Genomic DNA, 13,107 nt, shown 5'->3' with positions numbered 1-13,107 from the left:
TTGATGCGAGGTACAGTGGCGAATGCTTGGTTGGAAGAGCGAAGTTGGCGGGGGGGGGGTGTAGAAGGACAGTCGAGAGTTGAGGCAGTCTGGTCCGATGTCGTAGAGTGATTTGTGTGCGTGGGTGAGCAGTCGGAAAGTAATCCTCTTATTGACGGGTAGCCAGTGGAGATCTTTAAGGTGACCAGAGATGTGTTCGTTGCGTGGGATGTCTAATATGAGCCTGGCTGAGGCGTTTTTGGATTCGTTGTAGTTTATTCTGGAGTTTAGCGGTGGTACCTGCGTAGAGGGTGTTTCCGTAGTCCAGTCGGCTCGTGACCAGAGCATGGGTGACTGTTTTCCTTGTTTCGGTGGGGATCCAGCGAAATGTTTTTCTGAGCATGCGAAGAATGTTAAAGCAGGAAGAGGATACGGCGCTGACTTGTCTGTTCATTGAGAGTGAAGAATCCAGGATGACGCCAAGGTTCCGTGCGTGGTCTGTCGGGATGGGTGCATTTCCGAGGGCTTCTGGCCACCAGGAGTTGTCCCATGCAGAGGGGGATTTACCTAAGATGAGGACTTCTGTTTTGTCTGAGTTCAGTTTCAGTCGGCTTTGTTTCATCCATTCAGCGACTTCTTTCATTCCTTTGTGAAGGTTAGTTTTGGCGGTGCTGGGGTCCTTGGTGAGAGATAGGATCAGTTGAGTGTCATCCGCGTAAGAGATGATGTTGAGGTTGTGTTGGCGGGCGATGGCCGCGAGGGGGCTCATGTATACGTTGAAGAGGGTGGGACTGAGTGAGGATCCTTGTGGTACGCCGCAGATGATTTCAGAGGCCTCGGACTTGAATGGTGGGAGGCGGACTCGCTGTGTTCTTCCGGTGAGGAACGAGGTGATCCATTCCAGTGCCTTTCCTTGGATTCCGATGTTTCTGAGGCGTTGTAAAAGGGTGCTGTGGCAGACTGTGTCGAAGGCTGCAGAAAGGTCGAGGAGGATGAGGGCGACTGTATCTCCATTGTCCAGTAGAGTTCGAATGTCGTCTGTTGCTGCGATGAGAGCGGTCTCAGTGCTGTGTTTGGCTCGGAAGCCAGATTGTGAGGGGTCGAGTGAATTGTTGGCTTCGAGGAAGGCGGCGAGCTGGTTGTTGACAGCTTTCTCGATGACTTTGGCCGGGAATGGAAGAAGCGAGATGGGGCGGTAGTTTTTGAGTTCGGTGGGGTCTGCTGTTGGTTTTTTCAGAAGGGCGGTGAGTTCAGCGTGTTTCCAATCTTCTGGGAAGGTAGCGGAGTTGAAGGAGCAGTTGATGACGTCTCGGAGGTGCGGAGCTATGATGGAGTCTGCTTTGTTGAAGATGTGGTGAGGGCATGGGTCTGTGGGGGATCCAGAGTGGATGGAATTCATCAGGCGGATGGTGTCCTCAGTGGAGATAGGGTTCCAGGCGTTAAGGGTGTTAGCGGGGGGAAGATGGTCAGCTGATGGTAGGGTAGGTTGGCTTCCGGGTTGGTTGTCAAAGCTGTTGTGGATGTCAGCAATCTTGTTGTGGAAAAAAGAGGCTAGGGAATCGCAGAGGGTTTGAGAGGGGGTGATGTCGTTGGAGTTGGCCGAGGGGTTGGAAAAATCCTTGACGATGTTGAAAAGTTCCTTGCTGTTGTGGGCGTTGTTGTCAAGTCGATCCTTGAATGCTGTTTTCTTGGCTTTTCGGATCAGTTGGTGGTGAGTACGGATGGCGCTTTTGAAGGCGTCCTTGTTGCTGGTGGATGGGTCTTTTTTCCAGGCCTTTTCAAGGGAGCGGCACAGTTTCTTGGACTTCTTAAGATCATCGTTGAACCATGAGGCCTTTTTGCTGCCAGGTTTGCTTTGACGTTTCTTCAGTGGTGCTAAGGTGTCGGCGGTGTTGGAAAGCCAAAGGGTGAGGTTAGAGGCGGCTTCGTTGGCGTTAGAAGAGAGGGCTGGGGAGGTTTGAAGGAGCGATGTGGAGATCTGCTCCGTGGTGATTTTGTTCCAGTTTCTTTGTAGAGTTGGTTAGAGGTGGATGATGGGTTTCGGTTTGTTGTAGGTGAAGTGAACGCAGCTGTGGTCAGTCCAGAGGAGATCCGTAGTGTGGCTGAAGGAGACATGGTTGCTGGAGGTGAAGATGGGGTCGAGTGTGTGACCTGCGATGTGGGTGGGGGAAGTGACCAGTTGTTTAAGTCCGAGGTTGGCTAGGTTGTCCAAGAGGGTGGCGGTGTTGCGGTCGTTGATCTTTTCAAGGTGGAAGTTGAGGTCTCCCAGAAGGATGTAGTCTTTGGAGGGGAGCGCGTGTGGGGTGATGAAGTCCGTGATGTCTTCAGTGAATTTTGCGCGGGGTCCTGGTGGTCTGTAGAGGAGGGTGCCTCTGAGTGTGGTCTTGGGGTCGATGTGGATCTGGAAGTGAAGGTGTTCGGAGTTAGCGAGGTTGGCGTCAGAGCTGGTTGAGATGCGGATTGATTTCTTATGGACGATAGCGATTCCACCTCCTGTATGGTCGGTGCGGTCCTTGCGTGTGATCTTATAGTCATCAGGGATGGCAATGGCGATGTCAGGGGCGGAGGAAGCGTTCATCCATGTTTCCGTTAGGAAGGCAACGTCAGGAGAGATGGTGTCTAATAGGTTCCAAAGGTCAATGGCGTGCCTGTGGACCGAGCGGGTGTTGAGAAGGATGCATTCTAGGTGGTTGGGGTCGGGAATCTGTGTTGTGGTCGTAGCGGAGATGTTGTCGGTGCCGATGAATTTGCAGGAGAGGCTGGAGAACGGTCCATGGGTGCGACCGGACAGGCTTTAGTGTATTGGGGCTGTGTGGGGGCACTCTCAAAGTGCTTAGATGTCTGTACTGGGGCACAGTTGGCTTCCCTGTGCATTGCCCAGTTCAAACCGGTTGCAGGGGCTACCAGCCTGGTGCAAAACTGGACAAAGGAAACGGGTGTAATCGCCCCTCTTTCCAAACCCCCCCATAGGTAGGTCCTCAGAGTATGTCCAACCCCTTTTCTCAGTATTAGTAAGGGAACCCTGGCAACAGGACTTTAGATTCCACCTGGACAAAAATCTGATACTGAATCCTGGATCTTCCATGCTCTACTCAAGACTAGAGGACGGAAGAATCTCCCTTGGGATCAATGAGTGACTCCTCTGTTCAAACAGGCACCAACAAAGAATCTTGCCGGTTTGGATATCCAAAGCTCCCGCCGGACTCCAAAGTATTTGCGACACATGACATAGACTTCCAGACTTCTCAGAGGCCGACACAAGATCCCAGCAAAGCTGAGACCGGCAGCCCTCACGAGTGACGTGGGACAGGAACTCCAGGACAGCATGCATATTTGCTATTGCATCAACTTCCCGAGATTTTTCGAAGTTGTGCATTGGGTTACTTGTAGCCCAAGCCCCGAGCACTATCTGCACCAAAGATTGTGGGCCTACACTGCACGAGTGTCCAGTGGGTCTGCTCATTGCATTTCAGCTTGAGGTTCCTTTGAGATCACTGGTCCGTCAACTGGTGGGTCTCCTCAAAGGCAACTCTATTTTTCCGTGGACTTCCCTGGTTGCTCGAGATGGGCCCTGACTTCCCACTAAAGAGTGAGTCCCTCAGATCTTATTGGTCTGCATTGAAGCCAATCTCTGCTTTCTGCGTGGGTTGCTGTTGCCAAGGCTTGTTTGGTCCAATCTGGGCACCGACTCCACAGCACTCGACATCCTTCATGGGACAGCTCGAATCCAGTGCCTGGTCATCGTCGACAACTCCTGGTTCTCGTGGCTGAAGAGTCAAGCTTTACCTTCTTCACCTGCAAGAACCTGATATCGGTGGGCATCTGCTAATCGCCTTCCTGGTCACTGGCTAGTGACCCAGACTCTGTCCCCTCTGCTTTCAGGTTCTTCTCATCTTCAATCCAGGCTTGGATCACTCTGGACACTCTCCACTTGGACGCTAGAAGCACTTTTGCAGCAGATCGCCATTGAAATCAACGGCGAAACCCGACATCAAAAGACACCTATGCACCCATATTCCATGGGTGAGGTAACTCGAGTACTCCAGTGCTCATGTGGGTGTTGACTCTAGAGCCTATAGTTCTAAAGGCATTTGCTCCAAGTCCTCTTCAAAGTATCCTTTATTCTTAAAATTCCAATTGCGACTTTCCCCATAGAAGGCAATGGTGATTCGCAGCAATGTTTAGACACTGCACGCGTCTCCCGTGGGTCCCCTGTGTCACTACATTTGGTGGTTCCTGGTGGCCCCAGCGGTTATAAAGGCACTAAGCCTTGTATCTATGCAAGTCGTGGTCCTTATACCACTTTATTGATATATGGTTTGGTACACCCCTAGGGCTCAACGTATATTGTGCTAATTTACTGTGTGCTATTAAGTTTATCAAATGTACTTTTGCCACAAGCCTCATAAAGAGACTAGTGGGATGTGTTTAGAATAAATAGATATATTTTTTATATATGTACCTGGTGTAGTTCTCCTTTCATTTGATCATTCACAAGATTATAGACTGGTAAAACAAGCTGCTTTACATTCCTCCAAGACTTAGCCTGAAGGCTGCTGTCCACAGCTACCACTAGGAAAGTTGTCTATAAAGGTTGTCTTTAACTTACCATCAATAAGGGTCACTTGGATTGGTGCAAGGTGCCCACTAGAATAGTGGACAGCATATGCCAGGCCAACTTCTCACACACAACAACACTCCTACCTCTCCAATCCTCCTAGCAGAGGTAACCGGAACTAGGAATGCATCCCGAAAAGACAAGTATTTCAAATCAATTGAAAGGAGAGGTTCAAAAGGAACCCCCTTTCCCTACAGAGGGTTAAGCACTAATGGCAAATCCCAGGGAGGGATTAAAGGCCGACCCATGTGTCACAAAATGAGAAAACTGTTGAAGAGCCTGACCACCAAATCAAGTGCAGTACCTGGAACTGAAAGTCCTCCTTCAGGACACAAAACCTGAGAAATATTTGATGAGGTACAACATCAGCAGCAAATAACCTAGGAATCTTAAAAGGCATGCGTAAGGTGACCACCCTTTGGGCTGCACCAGTGTGCCATTCCTTTAAAAAGAGGTTCTGTCTAGCATAGATGACTCCACCTCCAGCAAGTGCAGAAGCTCAGGCAATATCAAAGGAAATGTTAGACACAAATTCCACTTGCTTCTTCATAGACTCAAGATGATCGGAACACCCGAAGGCTTCCTGAACAGCATTGAAGAGTCATTTAAAAGGATACAAACAAGACACAAACCTAGGAAAAAATCTTGTCTGCATCCTTCCACTCTCTTTTCACAAAATCAGACACATATTGATGAATAGGTAGACCTAAAGGCTTGGATTGATGGAACTGCCCAAAGACCAGTTCAAAAGTAGTGCTTGGCATGTCCTTCAGAGGATAGCTTATATGAAGGCATACCCTAGTTAGAATCTTAGACAACAACTCCTTATATTAAAAAAGTAGATTAAAATATATTGAATTATTTGAGGTCAAATGGCAGAAATCCAATCAGTAGAACGGGAGATATGCAATGTTAAAGATTTAAGTGAAAATAGTACCTAAAAGCAAAAAGCGCAAACTGTGGTTATCTGGTTGAGCCGTAACGAGACAAGTCACAATCTGACCATGATGGAGCGTGGACCAGATACAGTGACCAAGTTAGGCCTGCTGAAAAAAGTACCTTAAATTTGGCTGTGGACTGTTGTGATCAAGCAGCAGCGGTTCTGATACGTTGTAGGTTGCAATGCAAGGTCCTGCATTGAGGATGCATCATTCAGTGGTGATTCCGGGTAGCTGCAGGGCTGCGATGCGAGGTCCTGCATCGAGGATTTGTCATGCAGTGGCAGTTCAGCGGAATTGCGGGGCTGCGATGCCAGGTCCTACATCGAGGAGGCAACACACAACAGTGGTTATGATGAGGAGCCAAGAGGATATGAAACGCACTGTCAGGTCTGCTTGGACCACAACTGAGCTGGTAGAGCACATTTGGTCCCACTTCCAAAGGTCCAGGACAAGGGTGCCACCACTTGGAAGGCAAAACACACAGCAGACAGAGTGCAGATGCTCGGTTTAAGGTGGTTGGAGCCTTTTCTATCCCTAAGGATCTGATCAGGAAGCCTGCCAACTAGCCCTTGAAGTCACTCTAATGCTCCTGGGTTCAAGGTGCAGGTCCATTCCTCTTCAATCAGACAGCATGGCTGCAGGTGAGCAGAGTAGCAAGGCAGCAGAGTAGCACTCCATCTTGCAGCATAGCGGCACAGCCATCCTTCTAAGGTCCAGGGGTGTGCTGAAGAGTTGGGTCTGGGGGTTCAATATTTACAGTTGGTGCAAGCTTTGAAGTGTGAGAAGCTTTTAGAGTTTTCCACCCCCGAAAGTAACTAGAATTTTCTTCCTCCCTGCACTGACCATAGCTTGTCTGCGGGCACAAAAGACTAATGTGAAACCTTTTGTGAGTGTGCTATGACAGAGTCTTTGTGATGTGCAAGTGTGGTTGGTGGTAGCTCCATCCCTCCGTCAAGTCAGAGATGGCCCCTCCTGGCAACACCTCTGTTCCCTTTGTCTCACTGTCTGGGGGTTATACACAAAGACCAACCAAACCACCATTCAGTTTTGCAGGAAGCAGAATGCCTGCCAGAAACTTTCCGAGCATAGGAAAGGAGCAGCTGTTAGTGGATGCTGTGAAACTGCCAGAGCTCTGATAACTCAAATAGCACTTGTTAGCAAATGCAGAAGAGGCGATACAACATATACTAAAAACGTCTCCTGAAGATAGTTGTGGCGTAACACATAATAAGAAGGTGAAACGCTTTCACTAACACAGTCTGGATACCAAATGGTTTTCCAGTTGACTGACTAAAGGTTGGTAGAAAAGCCAATAGCAGAGGAGAAATGAGAGACTGCCCCATTGCACATATGGTGTTCTGTGGGACGAACCAATATTTGAATGACACTCTATATGACCAATGACTGAAGTGCGCTGAATTAGATCCCATTTTCTGTAATTAAGATTATGTAGTATCATCTATTATTTTTGTGAAAACATAAGCTGGAAAAACAGTTTAAAGATCTCTTAAGGCCAGACCTAAAAAGGAGTCACTGCCATGGAAACGATTCTACCAATTAGAAGGATAATGGTTCATTTCAGTCATAGCTCAAGTCCCTTTGAGCTATGACTTGCATAGAACCCCAATAGCTTTTAAACTGTGAACAGTGTCAATAACACAGAGCTTCTGCAGAGAACAGCTTCACTAATAACCGTATTTAAGCATTTTGTTAGAACTGAAAATGGAAGCATTTTGTGAGCACTGAAAAAGATGAGGGTGATTCTTTCAACTCTAGGTAAAATAATGTTTCATTTTTCTGTTTTCTTCCAGATGCTGTTGAGTGTGTAAAATGCCCGGATCATCAGTGGTCAAATGAAGTCCGTGATAAGTGCATCCCAAAACCCCTATTGTTCCTTTCCTACCATGAGCCTCTGGGGGCAGCGCTGGTGATTGTCTGCGCCATCTTCTCAGCCATCACCTTATCAGCTCTGTGCGTTTTGGTGAGGCACCGGGACACCCCAATCGTCAGAGCGAACAATCGAGCCCTCAGTTTTCTTCTTCTGGTTTCCATCCTCCTTTGCTTCCTTTGCTCCGCCATATTTATTGGGGAACCTAAAAGAGTGACCTGTGTGCTTCGCCAGGTCGTTTTCAGCATTGTGTTCACCATCTGCATCTCCACCATTTTGGCAAAGACCATCACTGTGGTCATTGCGTTCAATGCTACAAGACCTGGGAGTATATTCATAAAGTGGGTGAAGCCAACATTTCCATTGTATCTCCTTCTGCTGTCTTCACTTCCCCAGGTCGTCATATGCATTGTCTGGTTGGCACTTTCACCCCCCTTTGTGGACCTTAACATGAAAAATGAAATTGGTACGATAACCATCGAGTGCAACGAAGGTTCCTTCGCACTTTTCTATGGGGCACTGGGGTATTTGGGGCTGTTGTCGAGTACCAGCTTTGTGGTAGCGTTTATAGCAAGGAAGTTACCTACCAGTTTTAATGAAGCCAAAATGATCACTTTCAGCATGCTGGTGTTCTGTAGTGTTTGGATTTTGTTCATCCCCACCTATTTGAGCACCCGAGGAAAATATATTGTAGCAGAGGAAATATTTGCAATCCAAGCATCCAGTGCTGGGCTCCTTTGCTGTATATTTTTCCCCAAAATGTATACCATTCTTCTGAAGCCTGAGAGGAACTCCAAGGAGTATTTAATAAAGAAAACCAGACTTGGCCATGGTTAGCTGCGGCAACTGGGAAATATGTTTGGCAAACATACTGTGAGTGCAGCACTTGTTAATTGTGATTGTTGTGATGCATTCATTCCAGCAGTGCAAAGCAGATTCATACTTAGGATCACATTAAATGATAGCAAATAAATATATATTTTTATCAACACATCAAAGAACTGATACCTAGCATACATATGACTTGGTTCCTCCTGATTTGTTATGATAGAATATACGTCACATAGTAAGAACAGCATTCTAATAAGAAGAGTCATACCTCTGCTCAGGAAAACATTGTTCCTATGCCAACTGAAGAGAGATTTCTTATCTGCAGGCACAAATGTTTCAGCTTCATAGTGCCACAGTTATGGGATCAGATAGACATGAACAGCTGTAAAGCAACTAGGGAGAATGGAATGCACCTTTTTACCGCCAGAGCCTATTACCATCAACGCATATGTCATACTCTCTTCGGCATGGTTTCAGTATGTACAACTAGAAAAATATGGGGGAGTAACCTGCTCAAAATGGGTTCATAAGAGGGAATTCGGGTGATTGTGACCCAGTTTTATCTCTCCATGACATAATTATGGGTTTTGGATCGGGCAGTTTATGGGAGTTATTGGTCTCATTGCAAGCATTCCAATGCAAGGACTTCCTGTGTTTTGGAATGATACATCAAATAGCCAATAACATTATATCAGAGGATACTACTCGCCTGAGTGGCGCCAAACCTTAGCCAAAATAATTGGTAATAATACTTTTTACAGACAGTTGTGCTGCGGTGACAAGCTATGCTTAAAAAACTCTTCTTCCCAGATGGCTAAAGACAGAGGACCTCACTCACAAACTACATTTTGTAGTAGTACTACAGTAGTAATACTCACTACAGAATGCAATTCACAAACCTACAGTTGGACAGGTTCAACTCCACCTCTACCTATCCTATATTTTCTAAGGGGAGATCCACACATTTATTTATTTATTTATTTATTTATGCGTTTTTATATAGCGCGGACTTCACCGGAAAGCGTCAGAGCGCTTCACAATAGGAACATAACTGATACATGAGAACATTACAAGTGAGCAAAATACAAAAGCAAACGTTACATTAAATGAAGCAAAAATTACAATTGTGAGCCAACAAAATACAAGAGGTAGCAAACAGTGCATTACAAAAGTGACAATTGTGAGCCAACAAAATACAAGAGGTAGCAAACGGTGCATTACAGGAGGAAAAAGTGACGTGTGCCGGTTATAAAAGCGTACTAAATAAACATAGAGGTATAATGCTGCTATATATGGAGGACAGTCAAGCACAAGAACAAACGTTACGTAGGCACTGGTGGCACTTGTAGAGGTATCGAAAACAAACAAATGTAAGAGGTAGAAAACAGTGTGTTACAAGAGAAAGTGACGAGTGCATGTTACACACGAGTACCAAACACAGGTAGAGGGATAATACTGCAATAAATGGCAGACTCTCAAACCACAAGAACACAATGGGAAGACACTTCCATAGTCATGTAAAGTAGATTTTTCTATAATGGAATATAATACGTTTACTATTCAGTAGGTAATAGGTGAAGGACCAGGGGAGAGCCTGGGAAAAGGAGAATATCTAATACCAAATGAGAGGGGGTTAGGGAGCGTAAGGAGGGGGTTAGGGGTTTAAAGAGAGACACACACCCACCCACAAAAGAGTAAGAACACCACTATTCACAAAGTGCAATTCTAAAGGTACTACACTGAAAAAGGAACCACAATCAATGCAAATTGCAAAAATATACCAGCTCAGACATGGAGTACGTCCAGAACCTCACATAGCCAGCCACTGGTACTACAACACCCTTCCACATAACGTAGAACCCCATAGGGGATTGTGTTAAAATACATTGATTTATTTTGACTTTTTTTAAATATAGGTAAATTTAATTAAATGTTAAAAAATATATATAAATAAACATTTATATTATTTTATGATAAAATATTTGAAGAACCTTTTTTATTTAAAAAGTGATATTAAGTAATAATTAAATTAACCTCAACTAATTTTACATGTATTATTTGTTATTTTATTACATAATAAATAATTATAACTTTTAATTTTGGTGGGATTTTCTTGATAAAAATTTAAAATAGTCATTTTAATTTGATGTAATATATTTAAAGTAATTACATCTATAGTTTCAAATTAAGTTAATATTGATGAAGCATTTTAGTGTTGTGCTTTGTAAAAAAATAAATATATAACATTAATTAACATTTAAAATTAGCAAACAAATGTTTATACATTTTCCTAAAGTTTGATAAATTTTAAAGATATTCCTTATCTATTTACAATAGGTAGATCTCCATCCCATTGGTGGATAACTCTGTATACATGTGAAAAATTACTAATAGTAACTTTACACCTATAAATTTGGATACATACCCCATTCAAGGGGATTGGGACATTTAGGTCTAGGCTTTGTGCTAAAATGTACTATAATTATTGGTGAATTTCCAAAAGTAGTAAATGTACTAAAAAATGTAAGAGTACATTTACATGTTTAGATTTACTCACATGCAAATGTATCTTTGTGAATAGTCCCCAATGTGTCTCATTCCTAAAACATAGGCTTACATGTTCATATAGCATGATTAGAAATTTGTGCCCACTCTCAAACATACTTGTTTCTGGGCTTGGGTTCATATTGACAAACAAAATATCAGCAAGATCATGAAATGTTATTATATATTGAAACAAACCACCCATAGATCATTTTAAATCTTGCAAGTGGTAGGGAAAATGCTACATGAACTCCAATATAATACAATAAAACACTATTTTCTCATCACTCCACATCCTTGAAAACTTTAGAGAGGAATTCCTTTCAAGGGCAGGAGTAAATACATTTCCAAGATGGAAAGAGAACCCCCCGTATAATTGGTGGGGGTATATGGTCAAGGGGTTTCTCCATAAGGAAAAATATTATTCCTGTGCAGAAAGCAAAAAAACAGTATCTGCAATTGCTCAAGTCGGATTAATTTGCACTTGACAACATACATATATACATTTGTGAATGCAAACATGGTATACACAACACCTTTACATGATTTAATCTAGAAAACAGTGTCGCTCCCAGGGATAATCTGAAAAAGTTTTGTGAATTCCTGAAATAAATAAATCTACTCCTTTTTTGGCATGAATATCATTATGCAAATGTACCTATTTCTTTAAGAATGAGTCTTAGTCATTCTTTGGGCAATATAAGGTTTGGTGAACAGAAAGGTGTTAGGCTGATAAAATGCAATCAACTAGTCAAGGCTTGCCAAACTCTCACTAGGGTCCTAATTAATGTTTGGTCATGCTTTAAAATGGCTTTGTTGGCCTTCAAATGCCTGGTTCTATCAATTACCACCTATGACACGAAAAGGTTGCAATATGCAGTCCTTTAAGACTCTCATGGCTAGCTATTCAGTGCCACCAGAATCAGACACAAGGAGGAAGAGATAATTATCAGAGATATTTAAGGCATAGGCAATGTGGGAAACTGCCATGGGCCCTTGCCTTCCAAAAGGCCCCTATTAAAGTAATGGGGTTATAAGTGAGATATGGCGACTTTCTCCTCTTCTCTATCTCAAACTTTCTCCGTTCTCTGCCTATTTGTACCTCTGACTCTCTATTTGTTTTTCTATTTGTATGCTACAAATTGGTACTTTTTGATTTACCTCTCTTTATCAATCACTGGCATCACTCACTTTAACTTTCTAGCCCGTTTACCTCTCTCTTTACTTTTGGCTACCTCTCTCTAGTACATGCTTATCTCCTTGTTACTACTTTGCCTCACTCTATTTCTCCCTTTATTAACTCACTTTTGTATCTGTTTCACTGCTCTCTAACTCTATAGATTCTTGTATCTAGTCTCTCCACCCTACTCATCACTAAATCCCCATCTTCCTTCCTCCCTGATGATTTCATTTCCCCTCTCTCTAATTACCTTTATGTCACCTTTCTCTAAACTACTCTCTAGAAATGTATTTGCCTAACATAGGGGCCGATTAGGATTGCGGTGAATCCGCATCCTCCGGTCCGGTGGAAGCCACCACCGGCCCGGAGGATGCAGAATCACTGCAGCAGTGCCTCCAAAGACCCCCCACCAGATTAGGATGGCTGGGGGGTCATCGGCGGACGGGAAAACTGTCCGCCGTTTTTCCGTCGCAATCACCTTCCGACCGTGGCGTAAAAGCTCTAATATGGTGGCGGTGTCTATCAGACACCGCCAGCCATATTAGGATGGGGCAGGAAACATGCTTTTCCACAGCCGCTTTTCCGCCGTGGGGCCCGTTGCGGGCCCCCGGGTGTCAGGGGGTGGGGGTACACATGGGGGGTACCTATGGTACCCCCTTGCATGTACATGAACAAAGCGGCAGGCACCGCGCGGTGCCTGCCACTTTGTGCATGTAAATGCAATACATGCATTTTTAACCTCGCGGCGGTTGCTGCTTCAAGGTTAATGATACGGGATGTGACCGCCAGGGTGGCGGTCACATCCTAATTTGCAAATATTTTATATTTTTCAGAAAGGCACACATTCACTGGATGATGTCAACAGTGATGTCATCAGTGATGTCATTTGAGATGTCATTAGTGATGTCACTGACCATGTCATGAGTAATGTAATATGTGACGTCATCAGCAGTACATTGCGGGCGCACAAGTTATAGTTAGCTGAACTAACTATAACGGGGGATTTTCAATGGTTTTGTATGAGTGAAATGTCCAGCTAACTATAACATGTGAGAAATCTATAGTTTTTTAAGTGAATTTCTAAGGTTTTTAAAATGCTAATTCCTAACTATAACGTGTGTGAAAC

At 44.3% G+C, this 13,107-nt stretch overlaps 1 protein-coding gene across 1 annotated transcript in view; it reads left to right on the top strand.

The window, feature by feature from the left end:
• Positions 1–8,263, top strand: part of LOC147701884 (vomeronasal type-2 receptor 26-like) — a 63,644-nt gene extending 55,381 nt beyond the window's left edge. The window contains exon 5 of the mRNA XM_086929382.1: positions 7,350–8,263. Coding sequence (XP_086785508.1) covers positions 7,350–8,263 — 914 coding nt within the window. The remainder of the gene's footprint in view (positions 1–7,349) is intronic.
• Positions 8,264–13,107: the final 4,844 nt, after the last annotated feature.

Source organism: Lissotriton vulgaris, chromosome 7 (genome assembly GCF_964263255.1).
Source record: "Lissotriton vulgaris chromosome 7, aLisVul1.2, whole genome shotgun sequence".
Classification (NCBI taxonomy): domain Eukaryota; kingdom Metazoa; phylum Chordata; class Amphibia; order Caudata; family Salamandridae; genus Lissotriton; species Lissotriton vulgaris.
Note: the sequence above shows the minus strand (reverse complement) of the source record. Positions and strands in the feature narration are given on the sequence as shown.